This window comes from Myodes glareolus, chromosome 5, assembly GCF_982192425.1.
Source record: "Myodes glareolus chromosome 5, mMyoGla1.1, whole genome shotgun sequence".
In the NCBI taxonomy this organism is placed as follows: Eukaryota; Metazoa; Chordata; class Mammalia; order Rodentia; family Cricetidae; genus Myodes; species Myodes glareolus.
Genome location: NC_142030.1, coordinates 11,886,994 through 11,908,506, shown reverse-complemented (window position 1 = coordinate 11,908,506; position 21,513 = coordinate 11,886,994). Strand labels below are relative to the sequence as shown.

At 45.9% G+C, this 21,513-nt stretch overlaps 1 protein-coding gene across 4 annotated transcripts in view; it reads right to left on the bottom strand.

The window, feature by feature from the left end:
• Mia3 (MIA SH3 domain ER export factor 3) overlaps window positions 1–16,737 on the bottom strand; it is a 40,568-nt gene extending 23,831 nt beyond the window's left edge. For all 4 annotated transcript variants that reach the window (XM_048439527.3, XM_048439522.3, XM_085687589.2 and 1 more), the window contains exons 1-5: window positions 16,577–16,737; window positions 12,882–13,015; window positions 9,115–9,201; window positions 3,399–6,075; window positions 731–988 (exon numbers count right to left, since the gene is read on the bottom strand). In XM_048439527.3, coding sequence (XP_048295484.3) covers window positions 731–988; window positions 3,399–6,075; window positions 9,115–9,201; window positions 12,882–13,015; window positions 16,577–16,709 — 3,289 coding nt within the window. In that variant the 5' untranslated portion in view covers window positions 16,710–16,737. The remainder of the gene's footprint in view (window positions 1–730; window positions 989–3,398; window positions 6,076–9,114; window positions 9,202–12,881; window positions 13,016–16,576) is intronic.
• Between the last annotated feature and the right edge of the window lie 4,776 nt (window positions 16,738–21,513).

Below are 21,513 nucleotides of genomic sequence, written 5' to 3'. Positions count from 1 at the left end.
TGGATGGCAGAATAACACCGTGAGAGCTCCTAGTGAATTAAGAGAGAGCTATACACAACAATTAGAGAACCACTGAAACCATTACTGAGGATTTTCAAAACAAGCCCACCAATATTTCCTGTGTGCTGTAAATCAAAGATTTACAATTCTAAACGTCAGTCTGGTCTGGACTCTCATTCCTGCACTGTTTCCTAAAAGCATATTTTCAAAAGACATCTGAACTCCTTCGCAGCATCTTTAAGAAGCTGTATTTGCCCTATGGAGGCAAAAAATCTAAATAGCAACTGAATTGCTGTAGCTATTCAGAGGAGTGGGGATGAAGAGGAAGAGCCAGGACCCGGAAGTTCAGACCCTTAGCTGGGGCCCGTCAGCTTTTCCTGGGGCTTGCTTCCCACAGACTACTCTCCCGGGCCAGCACTTCGTGTGCTGTTGTCTGAGGAAGGCTCTGCCTTAGAGCGTGTGGCCTTTGAAGGCCAAGAGCTCAGGTTCACACTGAGGTGATTGACAGCGGCAGGGTACAGCCAAACATTGGTCTGCAGTGATGGCCCCTGGCTTCTTTCCTGTTTCAATCTCCATGCATCTGAACACTTGCTTTTCTGTTACTTGTGGAAGATTTTTAAATCTTATCCTCACCTGGATTATCCTGTCTTTCCTGCATTTGAGAATAAAGTCTTAGCAGGCCTTCTTTACAATACATGTCTACTTCGTAGAGAAAAATTATAAACTTTACCTGGATCTATGTCTTTCTCAGTATTTGACTTCTGTGACGCCTCTGAGGCACTCATGTGCCCAGTCACGGGTTGATCCAAGAGACCAGGCTGTTCTGGAAGCGGCACACTGGTCACAGGTTGATCTGAGAGACCAGGCTGTTCCAGAAGTGGCACACTGGTCACGGATTGATCCGAGAGACCAGGCTCCTCTGGAAGCGGCACACTAAGATCTTCTGTGTTTTCTTGTGGGAAGTTGTCCCGCTGGGGTGGCTGCACCTCTGGAGAAGAACACATTGGGAGGGCTTGATCAGAGAGCCATTTTGGTTCGCCCAGCTGACCAATACGTCCTCTTCACATAGCCCAACACCCTGGCTCACATATGCACAAGTAAAAAAAGAAGCAAGAGTTTTAACTTCTTCCCTCTAGATTAACAATGACTGATGTGGAGGTTTACAGAGAAGCCTTTACTCCACGGTGTTCCAGAAACGTGTTCATGGAAGAGACTCCATTGATTTGCCTTGGCAAGCCAGCGTGTGCCCACATAGACATGCAGAAGATAATTGCAGTCCAGCACAGAACACAGGAACCACATACAGAACATAACCTCCTTCATACACAGGTGGCTGGGTTCACAGAGCTCATATAGATAAGGGCATACTGCACGTGGGTAGCTTGCCAAAGTATCTTTCAAATCCTATCAAACTATTGCTAAGCAACAAAGAGTGGGCCCATTTCCTTCCCTATGAGCCTGAGTGCCTCTTTGCAGCCTCGTATTTTCCATCAGAAACTGAAAAGAAGATTTATCTTATTTTACGTGTATGGGTATTTTGTCTGCATGTACCTATGTGTATCATGTATAAGCAGGGCCCACAGAGGCCAGAAGGCATAATATCCCCTAGAACTGGAGGCACAATGGTTGTGAGCTGTCATGTGGGTGCTGAAAACAGAATGCAGCTCCTCCGCCAGAGCAGCCAGTGCTTTTAACTGCAGAGTCATATCTCCAACCTGAATTTTCCATCCTTAAGCAAAAGCTTTCATTTTTAAAAAATGCTCACTTCTCCCAGGTCTCAGAAAAATTAGCACCTCTGGGAAAACAGATGTTCCTGTAACTCTATGCCCACTACATTTGCCTACAATACAGCAACTTCTGTTTGCAAAGCATGGATACCCAGACCATAATGTGTAGCCAGGAATCAGGAGCTGATGGCAGGGTATCCTGGGGTCAGTTCAACAAATACATGCTTCTATTTGTCCATTGCTGTTAGAAAGCCCCTCGACCTCGTTACGGCCTTGATTAACCTAACACAAGAAGCCGGGGCCCAGTGAAGCACAAGTGGAGTAAGTCACTGTCCCTAAGAAGCAGGAAACAGCAGGACACCCACAAAAAATAAAAATCACGCAGAGTGAAGGAACTCACGCAAGGCATCCAGTTAACGAGCTGCTTTAGCCAATCCCTGAGTAAAACAGAGTTATTGTTAGGAAACTGTCCAAGATGCATGCATAGCAAGGGCTCTGAAAAGGATTCCAGTCACTCAGGAAATAAGGCCAACAAGTGGAAAATGGGATTTCATGAAATTAAACAGCTTCTGCTCAGCAAAGGAAGCAATCAAGTAAAGGAGTATGACAGAATAGGAAGAAATTTGCTCCCTACACATTCAACCTAGACTATACAAAGAACTCAGAAGGCTAGATAGTAACCACATGTCCAGCCTCACCAGCCACCAAAGAAATGAAACTACACTGAGCATCTACCTCACCCCAGTCAGAACTGTGGTCATTAAAACAAATGCTGGTGAGAGTGTGGCAAACATGAACCTGCATTTGTTGCCGGCAGGTATGCAAACTAATCCAGCTACTGTGGCAATCCAAAAACTAAAAGCAAATCTACCATAGGAACCAGCTACACTACTCCTGAGTATTCACCCAATGAACTCCAAGATGACGTAACCAGGAGAAACACTGCAGATCAATGCTTGCTATCACCCTAGTCACAACTACTGTGTTATGGAGACAACCTGGGTGTCCGACAACAGAGGGACAGAGAAAGAAAATGTGGGACATACACATGGTAGAATCTTTTTTGTCATAAAAAATAAATTATATCATTTTCAGGATAATGGATGCAACCGGAAATCATCATAGTAAGTGAAATAAGTCTGTCTCCAAAGGACAGACAGACATCACATTTCCTCTCATTTCTGGATCTCAGGGTTTAGATAGATACATAAAATCACATAGATATATCATGAAAGCTGAAACTTATCTGTCTGGAAGAACAAAGATGCATCAGTGTTAACAAATAGCTGTATGAAGAACCTGTGTTAAATAAAGCCCTTTTATAACCTTCCATGAAAGCTATACTTTGTTGAGAGTTTTACTTTGTGAATTATTTTCTTGGTTATATATTTAAGAGTTTTATAAAGTTTCCTTTTGGAAATGAAAACCAATTTCAGCTCTCCCATGGAAGCGGAAAAAAAAAATATGAGGAATGTGAGACCATCTGCATTCATGGTCAGTCTGAAAGGAAGCTGGAAGGGGAAGCCTTGTAGGTCTAGACCCTCTCCTTTACACACACAGGAAGTGTGACTAGAATTTTACACACAGGAAATGGAGCACTTCAGTATACCCCCACCACCCTGCTCCTGCTTCCCCAGCCTAACTCCACAGGGTCATAGGCAGGTCCTTTACCTTCTACTGGTCCAGCGCCACCTTCCTGCTGAGGTGGAGGTGTGACCAGTGGGGCCGTCTCCACTCCGGAGTGTTGGTACCTGACAAAGTAGATCAGGTCCTGGACGTCATCCAGCACCGCAGCTTCTTCTAACAGGCTGTTCTCTTGTGTCCCCAGATCTCTATTTTTGTTCTCTCGAGTATCGAGCATATTCTCTGCCACACTTAGAATTCGTGACTCGGCGGCACGGAAGACTTTATCTAGGACTTTTTCGGCGTTGTAGGGCAGACTGTCCCGCTGTGCTGACTTCAGCCTTATGGACATATCTTGTAGCATGCCCTCCAGCTCGTGGACATCAAAGTACTTCAGGAAGCGATACAGGGACTTCTGGTCCTTGAAGAAGCTGTTGATGATGGGCAGGTCTTCCCGTATGCTCTTGAGCACTATGTCAGGAATTTCAGGTGTAGCTTGTTGGGGCGGGCCATCCCCAAGGTCTTCAGCATCAGGCCCCTGGCTTTCTGAGCCTCCAAGCGCCTCAGGATCCTCAGGCTCCCCCTCTGAGATTTCTTCTCCCCCAGGAATCTCCACAAGCCCCAAGGTGTTGACTAGCTCCTTGGGGTTGTCGTTTTGTAGGTCATTTGGATCCTGACTCTGAATGGCTTCCCAAAAGCCTGGAGTGTGAGCTGCCATCTTCTCATGAGGGCTGTGGGCTTCAGATGGCCCCTGAGCTTTCACGTCTGCCAGGTGGCTTTCTTCCTGGCCCACCACCCCACTGCCTGAGTTCTCGCCCATACCATCTGCCTCTTCCGATGTAATTTCACTGTTTTTTCCAACCTCCAAAATCATATTAGGTGCTTGTTTGCTTTCTTCAGTGTCAAGATTAAGGGTTCCTACAATTACTTTTTCAAAAACTTCAGAGTTCATATCTGACCTCCTGTGGTGAATGCTGGGGTGCTTTTCTTTAGACTGCCGTGCACTGACAGCATTTTCATCCTCCAGTAGCTCCTCAGGGGGATCGTCGTCCTCCTCTGCTTCCGACCTTTGGGTTTGGACTCTGGGCACTTCCGGGCTATCGGCCTCCTGTGTCCCCTGTATGACCTGGGGGTGAGGTGGTTCCACAGCTGCAGGGTCTTCTCTGCCCTCTCCAACAGCTTCATCTCTTCCCAGAGTAGGAACTTTCCCCCCCAGTTCTCTCGAAAGACCAGTTTCCTCTGGAGAGGGGAATCTAGGTTGATTCTGAAATCCCTCCCGCTGGCCCACTTTTGGCTCACTGGCGGAAGCGCCTGAGACTTCCGTTCTGTCCTTGGATGCGCCAGACTGGCTATCTCCTAAAAGTGGCGCAGCATCCAAGGATTCACGTTTGCTATGATTTCCCGTCTCTGGGCTCCCCACAGCTCTGTGTACCGAGTCACTCTCTATATCGTCTCTGGTCTCTTCTTCGTGAACCATTTCCTTTGAGATATGGATAACTGGTTCTTTAAGGCCATTTTCTTTTTTTTCAAAGACAGCTTTTAATGTAAACTCTTTGCCCTTTTCAGCAGCTGGCAGAGGGTCAAGCTTGCTACTTTGGGGTTGATAAGCAGCCACCGTGTCCGACTCTGCAACCTCTGACTCGGGCTCCTGGTGTGCCAGACCTCTCCTGGATTCCTGTGTTACCTTCTCTTCTGCTGTAAGGACAAGCTCTGTTTCTGACTTCTTCTCACCACTGATTTTGGAGTCTTCTACAAAGAGGTCATCTTCTTCATCCTCAGGGTCCACATGGCCAGCTGCTGACTGTGGCTTCCTCTGATGGCTACCTGAAACCAGCGCATCCTCCTTGTCTTCCACCGGGTTAGAACGCTCTAAATCCACCACACCTGTTTTTCCTTCGCCTCCTTTGACAATAGAGAAGAAAGTATCCCCCAAGCTTGTCAATAAATCTTTATTGTCCTTTTGGATGCCAGGAGGCAGAGTGGGGTCAACTTTATCCTCTTCACTCGGGTCCTTATCTGTTGAATATTTCTCCATGACAGGCTTCCCGGGGACTCTCTCATCGTCTTCATCTGCAAAGGACAGTAACGGTAGCTCATCATACTTGTCCGCATTCTCCTCTTCTTCATTCTCCATTAGGTAATAGCCAGCATACAGTTCTTCATCGAAATCGTCTTCTAGCGAAGTGACCAGTCTGGTGGCCTCGTCGTCAGACACCAGCGCGTCGGCAGTCGAGCCAAACTTGGTTTTCAAGTCAAGAGTCATTTCTGTTTTCAGAACTTTGTAAGCATCTATCTTCTCCTGCTCCGTGGGGACAGGAGAACTATTGCTGGTTCTGTTTTCACTTCCTGACACTTTCAGTTTATCGTGCAGCATTTCCTCAAAATTGTCCAAGGAAGACTGCACCCCCTGAGCGTGATCCGCTGCACTAGTGGCATGTGGGTGGCTCTCCTGAGCTGGGGACTGTCCCTGCAGCTCCTCAGTGCTCTCTGAGAATGCACCTTCTTGTTCCCCTGAGTCAGCTTTGGCTAGCTCAGGCTCAGGTTGGGGGTCAAGTTCAGTGGCCTGAGCCCCTTCAGGAGATTTCACTCCCTGCTGAGAAACTTCTTCAGCTTTCTTAGACTCTTCCGGTACAGAGTCATCCAGTTCCAAAAACCCTAGAAGTTCCTCTACATTATAATTATCAAAATCATCTCTTCCACCATCGAAGCAGACAAAATCTGTCTCCTGTATGGAAAAAAACAAAAACATTAGTATCTCAATAATCAAGTGTCCCAAGAGCACTTATACATGGGACAGAGATAACTCCGAGTTTGTGCCTGGTTCCAGAATATCTTTGAACCAGGGTTGGGCTAGTGCGGGGATATCAGGGTGGAAGCCACTTTCATTCTCCCTTCCTCGGGAGACGAATGACTCATGTGGCTGGTGAGCTTGCTTGGCTCCATTCCTGGTTTCTGTTTGGAAAATAATCTGTTCCCCCATGCTGTCAGTTTTAGGGGGACAGTTGGAGGCTCCCAGTTGGCCAGTTCTGGTGAGGTAAATCTGTCTTATTCTACACTGCAATTATTTCTGCATTTGTCAAAAATTGTGTCATATTCTCTGAAAAGCACAGTGAGTAAACAAACGGAGAATGTTATCCTCCTTCTGCGCGACTCTGTGTTTCTCAGTTTGTTCTGAACACTTGCTGACGGGTGTCACTGTCAGCTTGGCAGTGTTTATAACCGCTTAGGAGACAAGCCTCTGGCCGTGGCTGTCAGAGTTTCCGGACTGTCAAGGGAAAGCACACCTTGCATGTGGGCAGCACCGTTTCCTGGGCTGAGGTCCTGGATGTATACGGAAAAAGGAAGCGATCAACATCAGACTTCATCTCTCCTAGCTTCTGGAGCATAATACAAGATGAGCGCTGCCTTGCTGGATGGTGGTGGTGTACGCCATTAATCCCAGCACTTGGGAGGCAGAGGCAGGCGGATCTATGTGAGTTCGAGGTTTGCCTGGTCTATAAGAGCTAGTTCCAGGAGAGGCTCCAAAGCTACAGAGAAACACTTTCTCGAAAAAACAAAAAAACAAAAAATAAAAACAACAACAACAATAACAAACAAAAACAAAACAAAAACCAAGATGAGCGGCTGCCTCACGCTCCTGCAGACAAGACTCCCCTGCAGTGATGAGCTCTACCCTCAAACTGTGAGCCAAAACAAGTGCTTCTTTCTTGAAGTTGCATTTGCCAAGTATTTCCCCAGGGCAATCAGAAAAGTAACTAACGTAACAACAGAGGAGGGAAGTGGGGAGACTGGATGGAGTTTTCCCATTTCTAATGTCTGTGTCTGATGACCTGGATGCTCAACTTGTAACGGACTGTCTGGGGAGCTGCAGCACCATGCAGTATCTCTACTCTAAGTCCCCTACGCCGTACTTCTCTGCCCAGCCAGCTAGAAACAGGCAGAATTAACTGGCTGTTGTGTTCTAAGTCTGCATGAATTTTTGGAACATATTTTCCTGGACTTAGAAATACCAATTTAAAATGTATCTTATGGCAGATAGGTGCACAGAGAGTAAAAATTTAAAGCAGTGCTTCTCAACCTGTGGGTCACGACCCATTTGAGGGTCAACCAACCCTTTCACAAGGGTCACCTAAGACCATCAGAAAACACAGATATTTATATCACAGTTCATATCAGTAGCAAAATTACTGTTATGAAGCAGCAATGACAAGAATTTTATAGTTGGGGGTCACCACAGCATGAGGAGCTGTTGTAAAGGGTCGCAGCATTAGGAAGGTGGAGAACCACTGCTCTAAAGGGATGAAGAACGGTGTCAGAGGGGATCTCCACTTTCATTATTAGTGGAACAACAACTTGAAAACAAGGTTCAGTGCAGATAAACCTTTCTGTAAGTTAGAGTTCTCAACAGTGATGGATATCTGCTTTTAAGACTATTCATAAGTCTGCATTCTTTCCTTTTCCCACAAGTAAGCAATCCGGTACCAGAGGAATCGCACGCAGTACTCTGGCGAGGCCTGGCCACTGCAGAGGGGCTAATAACTTCCTTTTCTCATCACACACACTTCTGCGCCATCTTCTTAATGTCAAGAGCAGGATGATGAGAAAGAGAACTCAGAGCAGGTGAGGTCTCGGGCCCCATGAGCATCTCCCATCCTGCACAGCCTTTGTCAAAAGAGGAGTCCACCAGGGACCATGCTATAACGCTCCCTGAGCTCGAGGACAGTGAAGACCCGGGATGGCTCTGCAGCACTGACTACAGCCTCACCCCACCCAGGAACTACCCTCGATCAGCAGCTTCCTGCTCTGCGGCCACTTGAAAGAGACGCCCAAAGTGACTCGGGCGACTACTATTCCCAAAGAAATGGGTGTGATGGGGATGAGTGGGAATAACTGGGAATGAGGATTCTAGAACAAAAAATCATTTTAGACCCAAGACCACTGCAAGCTGTGCGCCATGAATGAACGCTCTGTAGAGCGAGAGCTAGATCCTTAGCAGTGCTTTTCCCAGTCTGTGACTTAAGTATTTAATCACTGGAGTCAGGAAAAAAGCCTTAGTATGAATAGGTCCACACGCAATTTAGAGTCTGAGTAATTGAACCTGATTTCTATGTATTTAAAATGTTTATTACCCAGTGAGTAATTTTCAAAGCAGGACACCTCTTTTTGCGTGTAAAATAAAATTATTTACTTCTTTGATAACTAAGTACAAAAATATTTTTCTTCTTTTTTTTTTTTTTTGGTTTTTTTGAGACGAGGCCTTGAATAGTTCAGACTGGCCTTGAACTCCTGATCAATCTCTCTCTACCTCCCAAATACTAGAATTATAAGTGAGTAATTGAGTATCATTACACTTGGCTAATGTATTAAGTTCTTAAATTCCACATGCAAAAAAAAAAAACAAAAAAACAGAAAAAAAACCAGAAAAAGCCCTGCTTATCAGTCTATAGTCTCGTATAAGAACATCAACCTTAACACACTGAACAATTATCAGAATGCATAACTCCTCCAAATGCTTTTTAAATGTTTTTCTCTCTCATTTAGTCTGATTCCAAATGAAAATCTGATACACAAACATCGGGTTGTTTTTTCCCCATCCAAAACACATTTGCTGACTTTCCAAAGAGTTCACTGCACCTTTTAAGAGCTGTAAGGGGAAATGCAATGTCTTGCCTAAAACTGTCTTCAGCTGGCACTACCAATACCACCAAAATTTTAATCGATTACAAAGAACATATAAACCAATCTGTAACTGAGAACAACTTACATCTGCTGGAACATGTAGCTCCTTTTCCGTGTATTTGTGAAGAACTTTGATCAAATCCTTTGGAAAATATCCAAAGATTTGCCCAACCTGTGTGAAAAAAAAAATGGACAGAAGGGACAAATACCAATTAAGTTCTATATAAGAAATCAAAGGAGGGAGTTCTAGGAGTGACAGGAAATATATAGACAAAAAGGAGCTAAAATTACCCTGCAATGATTGTGCCAATGAAAATTAATATTATTAAACCAACAGTTCTCCAAGCCGTGGACATGTTTTTTTTTTTTTTAATATATATCAGCACATAGCATTACAGTTAGAAGTAGCTAGAGATCTATATAAGAGAAGCTTCCTGAAAACTGTATGGCCAACACTTGGCAAACCAAAGCTAACTAGAAACAGGGTTCCAAGTGATCTCTGGCAAGAATTTACATGAGCACCTGATAGCATTGCTCATGAACCGCTTCTTACAAATCTCCCTTAAGTCAGTTCACAGCAGCCATGGGAATAGGCAGAAGAAAACGAGACTTCTGAAACGTATACCGCCACAACAAACAATATCACTTGATACCAAATACTATGGTAGCTTTCTCCAAGAACAGTATTTAGAAGTATCTGGGGGAATTAAATAAAATTATGATGTAATGCATCCTTACCTACCTCTCAGGCTTCAGTTTCATGTGAAATGAATCTACAAAAAATGACCCCAGTCTTTCCCAGTGCACATAACTAAGATGTATAAAGTGTGCCGACAGTGAATAAAAGCTCCACCTGAGAAGTCTCCTTCTCTAGCCACAGCCCGAAAGGAAGCAAAGACCTGTTCCCAGCCAATAAAGCAGACTGATAGACGGACTGATAGGCCAGTCAGGGGCATGAGAAGAAGAAAAGCCACCTTATCACTGGGTCTAAAATATCGCCATTTGCCGGTGTTCTTGGTTTATCTGGAGACCATCTGGAGGCCATGTTAGTAATAGAATAAAGCCCCAAAGATTAGATAAGACCTGGAGCATTAAAAGTACAAGACTGGCAGAAACCCTGAAACTCTAGGAAACAAAAAGAGACTGTCAGATGGGAATTAAGACATGAAAACGAGTCATTCTGAAGACGAGGGAGATTAGCTAATTCTACAAATGTTGAGGTTCATGAAATGAGAAGGGAGGGAGCAGAAATACATGCTGCCTATCTGCAGGACTCAAATGCTATAGAGGCTGGGCTAGAAAAGAGAAGGAGTCAGAGATGTGTGAAAAGGAAGGGGAAGTCCCTTCTTGATCTGTCAACTGAGGCTACAGCTTACATAAAGCTCCACCATCAGATGCGGGTGCTTCCCTCTCCTGGAATCTACTGTCTCGTGGAATCACAGGCTCTCACAGAAGTAATTCCTATGTCTAATTTTGCTTCTGCGTACCGTCCCTGCCAAAGTACTGCTGATTTGATTTGGGGGTGGGGAACACAGACTCTGCCTCACGAGGGTCGGTTCTGCCTGAGCTACTGTGAGAGCAAATGTAATTAAGCACTATAGTATCCTGTAAGGGGATACTCAAAAAAAAGGCAGAGAAGACACGTGGTTTCTGACTTTATAGTGAGCTGAGACACCAGCTGGCTGGCGAGTGAAGCAGTAAAATGACGTCACAGGAGCAGGGCAAACAGAGTCCCACCCCAACACACATCTATCAGCCAAGATTACCAGGCTGGATGCTGAAGCAGGGTTTCTTAAGGGGGTAAGGTGGGGACTTGGGCTGTAGACTCCTTGCCTATCATGTAGAAAGTCTTGGTTTAATCTGAAGCATTACACAGCACAACAGCACTGAGGAGGCAGAGGCAGGAGAATCAGAAGCTTAAGGCTAGCCTGGATACCCGAGAGCCTGCCAGTAAAGAAAAAAAAAAAGCAGAGTGAGAGCAGTGATGCAGAAGGAAGCATCTATCTAGAGGTGCAAATGCTAACGGGCTGATCTATCCAAAAGCCCAGAGGTGGGGAAGGTAGAAGGATCTCGTAACTACCGTGTAAACAAATGGAGCATAGGTATATGGGGAGCAGCTCCAGAGTCAAGCCTATCAAGACACCCATTAGGGAGACACAAGAAAACAGCACAGACTCTCCCTCATGTCCGTGATGCCGCTGGGAGGCTGTCTAAATAAAAAGGCTATGCCCCACCACTCCATACTTTAAAAAATCACCCATAGGAAGCTGAAAAAAAAATTCTCCCTAGGGGGCTACTAGAACCTTATTCTGTGTTGGTTATTTGGTGTTTGATCAAGAGTAAACACTTTCCACGGTTGGGAGTAGAGCTGTTTCTAAGGCGGAACAATCCCACGGAACATCACAGGCCTTTTAGTCAACAGCCTTCCATGGATCAGCCCTCTTCAAAGGGAAAAGCAGCTCCCATGCTTCTCAGCCAAGTCACTGCTGGAGAGTCTCCTTAAAACATACGAGAGCATGACAGATTCGGTCATTGTCTGCCGTGTCTGATACCAAGAGGCCCAAAGAATGTCGGGAACAGAATCCCAGGGGAAACTTCTAGGCACAAAGCAGAACTAGAAAAAGATACCTCAGAAGCTACAAACTAAACAAGAAGACCCACAGTGAGCACAGTATTTCTCCTTTTGTGTGTGCGCCTGCCTACATGTGCATATGTCTATGTTCATGTATGTACATGTTTATATATGTACAATGTGTGTGTGCATGCGTGCACACGCGAGCGCACATACAGTTGAGTATGTATGGGGATGCATATGTGTGAAGGCCAGAGGACAAACTCACTGTCATTCCTCAAGTGCTGTCTACCTTATAGTTTGGTTTGGTTTGGTTTTTGTTTGTGTCTTGAGATAGGGTTTCATTATATAGGCCAGGCTGGCCTGGAACAGGCTATGTAGACCAAGCTGGCATTAAAATTACAGAGGTCTGTTTGCCTCTCCCTCCCTCACATTTCACCTTGCATTTTTCACTCTCCAAGTAGGTGAAGTTGGGCAGCCTCGGCATCCTACTGGTCTACCTGTCCAGCACCTCCCAGATGCGGCATTAAAAGCTCACCCACAAAAAGCTTGGCTTTTTAATGTAGGTTCTGGGGATCAGACTCAGATCTTGGCTGAGCTATCTCCCTAACCCTGTTTCAACATTTTGAAAGATTTTTTTTTTTAAACAGGGAAAAGGCATACAAACTTTTTTTTTCTTTTTTTTTTCTTTTTTCTTTTTTTGGTTTTTGGAGAAAGGGATTTTCTGTAGCTTTGGAGCCTGTCCTGGAACTAGCTCTTAAAGGCCAGGCTGGCCTTAAACTCATAAAGATCCTCCTGCCTCTGCCTCCCAAGGGCTGAGATTAAAGGCTTGCGCCACCACCACCTGGCCCAAGGTGTACAAACTTTAACCCTTAAGTGATATCTTCCATATTGCTTTTAAGATTAAGTCTAATGATAACAAATACTTCTTTCTTGATGCAATTAACTTTTAAGATTTTCAGGTCTTGGCCATTTTGACTTGAATTATATGTACAGCTTCGTGTATAACTGTGGGGTAACAGCCAGAACCAGTTCAGTTCTGCTTCAGCAACCTCTGTCTGCTGCTATTGTGTTTCAGGTCTGAGGCCTTCTAGGACTATAGGGCTGTCTCACCATAGGGCTGTCTCGCCCCTACTGTGTGCCAGGCCTGAGGCTTGCTAGGACCATAGGGCTGCCTTCTGTTTACAGTCTAGGAAAGACAATATCAACAGCATTTAAATCTGCAGTACTACAAACCTCAACAAAAATAAGGAAATAAAGGTTTTCATGGTTCTACTTACACTCCCAGCCCAAACTTCCGGGGATCCCCCTGCAAGTTTGTAGTAAACATGCACATGGTCGCCTTTCTTAAAGTTCACAAAACGACAGTCAGGGCCTGTGAAGTCTCCGAGGGCTTCAGCGCGGTACATTAACACTGTGTTCAGAAAAAAAAGAACAAAACAAGACAACATTAGGATTTGACTTCCCACAGCCTTCCATACACAATAAAAAAAAAAAATACAGGATTGCTTGTATTCCAAGCTGGCCTTACACTTTTTTGGGAGCCAAGGATGGCCCAGAACTCCTGATCCTCCTGCCTTCACCTCTCTTCACTGGGATTGCTGCTGGCACATGCTGGATCTCAAAGCCGGGGTTTGTGTGTGTGAGGCAAGCCTTATCAGCTCTTAGAGAGTTTTCGGGAAATACACGAATCCCATTGCAGACAACAATCAAGCCTTCCCAGTACTCTGCTGGAATGGATTTCAATTCACATTTTCCAGGAGTCTGAAATCCCTAGAGCCTCACGGCTCTAAGTCCCATCACCTGCTATAATCAGATGAGGGAATGTTTCTACTTTTCTCTCTGGTTGTCTGAGAAACCAAAGACAACGCATCGGACACCACAGACCGCTGCTCTCAGGTCAACTCTTTGTTTCCCTCTCTAATCTTCTAGCGCCCCCCCCCCCATCCCCTTCTGCCGTTTCATCATCATAAAAGGCCTCATTTTGTGGATGTGTAAATGCAGGTGCAGGTGCTGACTGGTTTAAACATAGCTAACTGTGGGGATAGCAGGGAGCCAGAAAGAACGCCTAGGAACCCTCAAGGGGTCAATTAACTCAAACCAACCACTAACAGGCACTACCTGCAAAAGGCTGCAACGGCCCCTGTGCAGCAGTAAACAACTGTCCGTTTCATTTGTGGCTAAGTTGTCTCTGCACAGTGTCTGGATGAATTAACAGGAAGGTGCATTATCACACACTATCAGGAATCCAATCAATCACAAGGCAGTGTTTTCTGAGCAAATAACGTTGATGTGTCAGCATTAAGAAGGTTTCTAGCCAGGCCTGGTAGTGTTGACCTGTAATTCCAGTATTCGGGAGGCTGAGGTAGGAGGATCATAAACTCAAGGCCTGACTGAGGAAGAGAGGGAGTTCAATGCCCAGCCTAGGTAACTTAGTATAAAGAGGCCCGAAGATGTAGCTCAATAGTAGAACGTTTGCATTGTATAGACTATAGACAGGTCCTAGGTTCGGTTCCCCAGTTTTGCGTGCGCGCGCGCGCACACACACACACACACACTAGCAAATCTAAAAAAGCTTTCAAAACAATTTTTCCTAAAAACAAAATCCAAGATGGATATCTCATTTGTCAGGGGCCAGACAAAACTATGAGACTAGGTCAGAAGTTTTTCTCTCACTTAAAATGCAGAACTATGGTCAGGCATGGTGGCAGATGCATTTAATCCCAGCCCTGAAGAGGAAGAGTCAGGCAGATCTCTGCGAGTTCCAGGCCAACCAGGGCTACATAGTGAGACCCTGCCTCAAATAAACAAACATAAATACAGAACTTCAATCACACCAATAGACGCAGTATGTTTTTTAAGATTCATTTACTTTTATGCGCACTGGTATTTTGCTTGCATGTATGTCTGTGTGAGGCTGTTGGAGCCCCTAGAACTGGAGTTACAGACATTTGTGAGCTGCCATGTGGGTGCTGGGAATTGAACCAGGGTCTTCTGAAAGAACGGCCAGTGCTCAACCCCTTAGGCATCTCTCCAGCCCAGAAGCAGTATCTTGTCAAATGAAATTAACTGTGCATTAAAAGGCAGAGACATGAAAGTGATGGAAATTGCACTTTGTCTAAAAGCCAATTAGCAATAGTACACAAACATGCTTAAAAAAATACATATTCAAGGGACAAGCATACAGATCTGGAGGGTGCAACTTGGTTTGTGAAGCTAAAATAAGACCATTTTCACATATAGCAACATCCTGTTTCAGATGGGACTGAGCAAGATGTCGGACTGAAGGAACCTAAGGCTGAGATTCTTCTCAAATTGGAAAAGGAAGGCACTGTTTCTGGTTTCCTCCTTAGACTCTTGGGGATGTATAGTAATATATCAAGGACAGCCTCTGTCTTTATATGTTGCTTATTATCTATGAATGGCATGCACACTGCATCACACCTTTCGTGACACCTGACACAGTCCCACCATGAAGCACTTCCTACCAGGCAGCACAGGCCTGGGCTCTGCTTCTTCTATCATTACCTCTTGTGTTTGGTTACATTTGTTTGGACATGGGCCACTTCTCAAGTTATATTACAGCCCGGACCTCTCCAGCCACAAGTCTCAGTTCTTTCTGAAGCAGCACCAGTGATACTGTCCTCTCGAGTTTTGAGGGACTCAGGTGAGACAATGTTTGACAGCAAAGAACAGAAAACACGGGGCAATATTCAACAGCAAAATGGCGATAACTGATTTGTTAATAGAAAAATGAAAGGGAAAATTCATAATGGTGGGTCCACCTTTATTTTATTTGCAGTGTTTATTTACATTGGCCCAGGGATACCTCTAGCACCTAGAATCTAGGTGATATAAATTACAAGTATCCTCTTTCTTTGTCTTTAGTGATATTGGTGCAAACCATTCAAATGATGAAATTTGTTTTTTTTCGTAAAACCAATTAAAGCATAAATGGCTAACATGTAATCTTAGTCTTTTAGGAGGAATCATATTCTATACGTACTGCTTGTGATTTATGAAGGACATAGTTACACAGTTGTTGGAGACCAACCTGGAAACCTTGTGAATTATTCTGGACAGGACTGGGTCCCAGCAACAAAAGGGACTAAGGAAAAAGCTGGACTGACTCCTGAGACTCTTGGATATTTATTTTTCACCATTACAGCAATAGCTCTCTTCTAATTCTAACCTTCCCTGTGGCCCACCTCCTACCCAGGACCAGGGCACGACTGCGCATAGAGAAGGCTGCAGCTCTTAGGTGGTGACAGGTGCAGCTTCCTGGCCTCTTTAAGAGCAAAAAATTTTGACCTTCCCACAGCCCTACTTAGCACTGGCAAGAAGCTTCTGTGCAAAAGAGAGACATGACTGAGGCAGAGAACCAGGGAGACCTCGGAATACACTGCGTTCTTGGCCTTGGGTTCATCCCAAACCTAAACCCCAGTTCCTCCGGTTCCAAAGGTGATGCGAGTTGGTCCCAAAGCAGCCAAGAGGTAGAAGAGGCAACACCGGGGTGCCTTCTGGAGGAGCCCCGCCATCAATCAGCCACTAGGATTGCGCCCCAGGTCCCTAAGCGCGTGGGTCTCGGTCTTACGTGGAATCAGGTCCCCGGGCCGGTGTAGGGACGCTCTTGCCTGCAGAATGGGGCGCCCAGGATGCGGGGGCTCACCACCCCATCACTCGGGGAGCCCAGGTGGAGATCGGGGACCGGGAAGCAGTGAGCTGACCCCAGGAAACCCGGTTGGGGATGAGGCGCCCCGCAGCCTGGTCAGAGCAGCACAGAGCAAAACCCGGCAACAAGTGGCAGGCGCAGCCCCCACGCAAGGGCCACCAGGGCCATCGCCGAGCAGAGCGTCCCGGCATGGGTTCGTGGGCCTGAGACCCCCTAGGCTAGGTGCGAGCTGCGGGACTCCGACCCGCTCGGCCGTCGCCGCCACCCGGGAAAGCGCCTCCCGCCCAGCCACCCCACACTCACTGCTGCACTCCTCGTCCGCGCACACTTTGAGGTCCGAGAAGCGCCGGCCGGGGCTGGGATCCGGCTGGCCCGGGACCCACCAAAGCGGTCCGAGCAAGAGCAGCCAGGGGAGCAGCCCCGGCGCCGCAGCCATGTTGTGGGCACCGCGGGCGCGGGTGACGCGGAGGCCGCCGGCGGGCGGTGCCGGGGGCGGGGCAGGAGCAGGCGGTGCCGGGGGAGGCGCCCGGGCGGCGGGCGGCGGCGAGCGACACGTCAGCAGGCGCTCAGAGCAGGCTGCGCCGTGCCTTGGAGGAGGCCGTGGCGTCCCTCCCGAACTGCTGCTGCCTTGGCAACCGCCACTGGCACCTTCCGCCTCGCCCAATCGCCGACTTCGGTTCACAAACGACCCTCTGCGTCACCCGGTTCGTCACTCTGCCTCTCTGCACCATCCCTACAGGTTCTTCTGCCTCCCTCCTTCAGCTTCGGATTTCTGGTCCACGCTAAAACAGCCATCCCTCTTCATCACTTCCTCCAACTGTCGTTCTTAGTTTTGAACCTCCAAGTCCCACACAGGACTGGCCACAATGAGCAACTAATCCAGGCACAAGCCCCCACAACTTCCCCTGTACACACTCACTTCAGACTCCGTGGGATTGTTTGTGACCCCCATCACACGCTCCTCCTTTATTTTAATGGAATAGTAGGCGAGATGGTACATTAGAAAGCGACATCCTTTTAGGAGAAGGTTAGTGGACAGAAGACCACTGTCCAATAACCCTCTGCTCAAGACCTTGAGATCCTCGTCTCTGTCCATAAAGAAGTCATCTAGCCCAACACGTGTTCCTACTTCCATTTCCCATCCTCTGCTCTGCCAACACTGTAGACCAGATCAACTTCATAGCTGGTCTGGATGCCCTCGGGTTGCCAATAGCTGCTGTCTCGACAGTAGTAGAACGAGTAAATTCATGAGGATAAAGTCGGGGGTGTCTCTCCTCTCCTCAACCCTTCCCACAACTCCTCATTTTCAAGTGACGTGCAGTGGCTTTACCACAGACTACCCTGCCTCTCTTGCCTTTGGTGGCAACCTTCCCCTTTCTTTCCTCTGCCAGGCCCACTCCAACAGCAAGCCCCTCCTTCCTTGGTGCATTTGTGCTTGCAGTTCCCCCACCTGCAATAATTGCTCTCATAGTCCTCCGGGGTAAGTACCCTTACGCCATCCTCCCTCTGTAGCAGCACCACACACCAGCCTTCAAATGACACTATACACACACACACACACACACACACACACACACACACACACCACACACACACACACACACACACACACACACACACACACACACACACGAGAAACCTTCCCAGGATGGTTAAACGCATCACCCTGCTTTATTTAGGGCTTTTACCACTTAGCTTATGTTTGTTTCTCTGTCCCCTAGCCAAATTCAAATAGCTCCATAAGAGTGGTAACATTGGTTTTGTGTGGTGACTGAGACTGGGCATGCTCAGCACAAGCTAGCAGTGAGCTACATCCAAGGCCTGATTTGTTTAGTTCGCTCCTCTTGGGTGGCTAGGGAAACATCTGGAACATGTGATGAGCACAACGATGAACTGCTGGTTGTACCACGGATCCCCTTGTGTCACATTATTGGATTGCAACCAAGTCCCACGCACAGGGTACTCGATGATTTCCCCTCGGCAGCATCCTCAACACCTGGAACAGGTTTGCAGATGTGTTTGTTAGCATGGGGACATATCTGTCCAGGTGAGTGACCACACTCTCACCGCGCCATTTCCTGTTGTGCTGTGTGCTGCCGGGGTAGGGAGAGCAGAGTAATTTAAAGTCTTATTTCCACAGAATAGAATTAAATGACATTTCATTGGTTTAAAAAAAAAAGAAGAGTAACAAACAATGTGGCATTTTGATTTAAATATGTTTTTACCTACAGGGTCAATGCTCCAGTTACTGAAGAAGAGGCTCTTCGGCTCATGAAAGTTTTCCTTTTTAAATTTATTTGTCTTCTCTGGAAGTGCATTGTAGAGATCAGAGGATGACTATAAGACATAGTTCTCTGTCCTAGCCTTCTACCAGGTGGGTCCCAGGGATCAAACTCATGTCTTCTGACTTGACAGCATGTGGCTTTATTCATTGGCTCATGGGATTCTGAAGGCTTAATTTACATGTATTTCTTTAAAAATATATTTCTTTAAAGAGACATTAGCAGTCTAGTGGATAATGAGAAAAAAAAACTTCTCAGGTGACAACCAGGCCGGTAGTGATGTCGCCCACTAGTGTATGTGTAAGTAGTGTATGTGTAAGCAGTGTATGTGTAAGCAGTGTATGTGTAAGCAGTGTATGTGTAAGCAGTGTATGTGTAAGCAGTGTATGTGTAAGCAGTGTATGTGTAAGCAGTGTATGTGTAAGTAGTGTATGTGTAAGCACTGCTGCTGCTCACGCTCTGCATCTGACTGTGGGGCTCTGATGCTTAGCATAAACTCTGGCATTCGTGCATCATTTGCCAGCCCCACAAAAGGGATTTTCACTGTGTAATAGTTAAAGCACATTTGTGTTGTTTGTGGTGGAAGAGACATAGAAATAGAAGATATAGCATGGAGAACCTATGCATGAAAGAGAAGACAAGACAAATATATCTGAAATAAGCAGAAGACTGCATAGCAATACACATCATTGCGGACTTGCCCTGACACCTGTCTAGAAGCATCTGGAAAACCTACTACTGGAATTGCCAGGAGCTGTCTTTTATGAACAATGGAAGTGCTCACTGAGGACTACAGTTTCCATCCAAAGAAAAACAGTTAAAAGACAGTGGCTGGGATGGATTGTACTGAATGGGACCAACAGCAGACTGGGTATCATAGGAGAAACTCCTGGTGAACTACAGATGAGATGGAAGCTCTCCCACAGGAAACAAAAGACTGGAAGACATGAACCATGAGCATCCACAACTTGACCAGTTCAGTGTACATATAACAAAGGCTCCTAAGAGAGACGAGAAGTCGGAAAGCGTGTGTGAAAGAATCTTGAGGGAAATGTTCCAAACCTGACAGTCACTTACCGACTCGGGAAGCTCAATACACCCTGGACTCACAAATAGTGATAAAATAGTTACTGTGCAGAAAAATACTTAAAACTGGTGGTAAGGGGCTGGAGAGATGGCTCAGAGATTAAGAGCACTGGCTGCTCTTCCAGAGGTCCTGAGTTCAATTCCCAGCAACCACATGGTGGCTCACAACCATCTGTAATGAGATCTGGTGCCCTCTTCTGTCATGCAAGCAGAACACTGTATACATAATAAATATCTTTTTAAAATTTAAAAAAAAATGGTAAGGGAGGAAACTGCAGGGTACTTAGAGCAGGCACCATATGTACATAGGAGTGAAGACAAAATGATAGAGCTGGGCTGGTGGTGGCACATGTCCTTAGTCCCAGCACTTGGAGGGCAGAAGCAGGCAGATCTCTGAGTTCCAGGGCAGCCAGGGCTACACAGAGAAACCCTGTCTCAAAAACTCAATCATAATAACAATAAAATAAAAATAAATAAAAAAATGACAGAGCTGGGAGTGGCGAGTTAACAGGAAGGAGTATTATCACACCCTACTAGAAAGCCAGTCAATCACAAGGCAGTGTTTTCTGAGCAAAGAACCTTGATGTGACAGCATTAAGCAGGGTTCTAGCCAGGTCTGATGGTGTCGACCTGCAATTCCAGTATTCGGGAGGCTGAGGCTGGGTGATCATGAGTTCAAGGCCAGTCTTGGCTGCACAGTGAGACTCTGACCTCTAAAACAAAAACAAATCTGAGGGCTACAGATGTTGCTCAGTGGTAGAGCCTGTGCCTTGAGTATGCAGACCCTGGGCTTGCTCCAAAGTACCGCAGCCAAATAATAACAATAATAACAACAAATAATAATAAAAATAAAAATTATTATAATTATTATTAATAATAGTAGCATAGTAAGAGACAGAAGACTCTGGTCAGATATAAGAAAGGAGATTATAAGGTAACAGAGCAACTTTTAGACCCCCAAAGAAAATGAACTGACTTTTCAGAATTATCTTTCAGATATGAAGTGAAATCCTTTAATTCTTAAGAATGAAGATAACTTCCGCAATTAACTACAAGTGAATCACAGATCCTAAAGTATAATATTAAGAAGGTGTAGGGGCAAATCTTACATCAGGCGTGGCTTATTAGATGTGACCCTGAACCAGAAGCAACCAAAGAAAACCAATGTAGCTAAGGTGTCCCTCTCCAGCTGGAGAACGCCTGTCAGAAAGGATTTCATAAACGGGAGTGAAAAGACAAGTAGAGGGAAGGAAGTGGCAGTGTGCTGGCCCTTGTCTGCAATCCTAGCACTCAGGAGATGTGGGTGAGAAGATGAGCTTAAAGGCTAGCCTTGTCTGCATGCAAAGTTCAGAGACAGCCTAGGCTACATGAGAACCTTGACTCTTTTCTCTTCAGCAGAAAATAAGTGTAATTCATATAGTTAGTAAGGGGTTCATATCTAGAACACATAAGCAATTCTTACAGTTCAATATGTGAGGGCCACTAAGCAGATGATGCAGTGTACCGTGAACCTTTAGAAAATGTGAAAACAGAAGCCGATGGGTGCCTGCTTTGAGCTTATGAGGGTGGCTACAACGAAAAAGACAGTAACAACTGTAGGCGAGGATGTGGAACAATAGGGTCCCACACAGTAATAGGGACAAGCCATCTACCTGGGTGTAGGAATAAATCAATAAAACTCCTACAAGATGACACAGGACAAAATGTGCTGCCGAGAGAACCAGCTCTCAACAGGTCAGAGAAACTGGAGAGGAGGAATGGCATCGCAGAACTGCATACACACAGGAGGGCCACGGCTTAATTCTTCATTTTATTTTCCTTTCTGCTGCTGCTTCTCTTTTTTTCTGTTCTTTTTCCCTGTTGTTTTCCTGT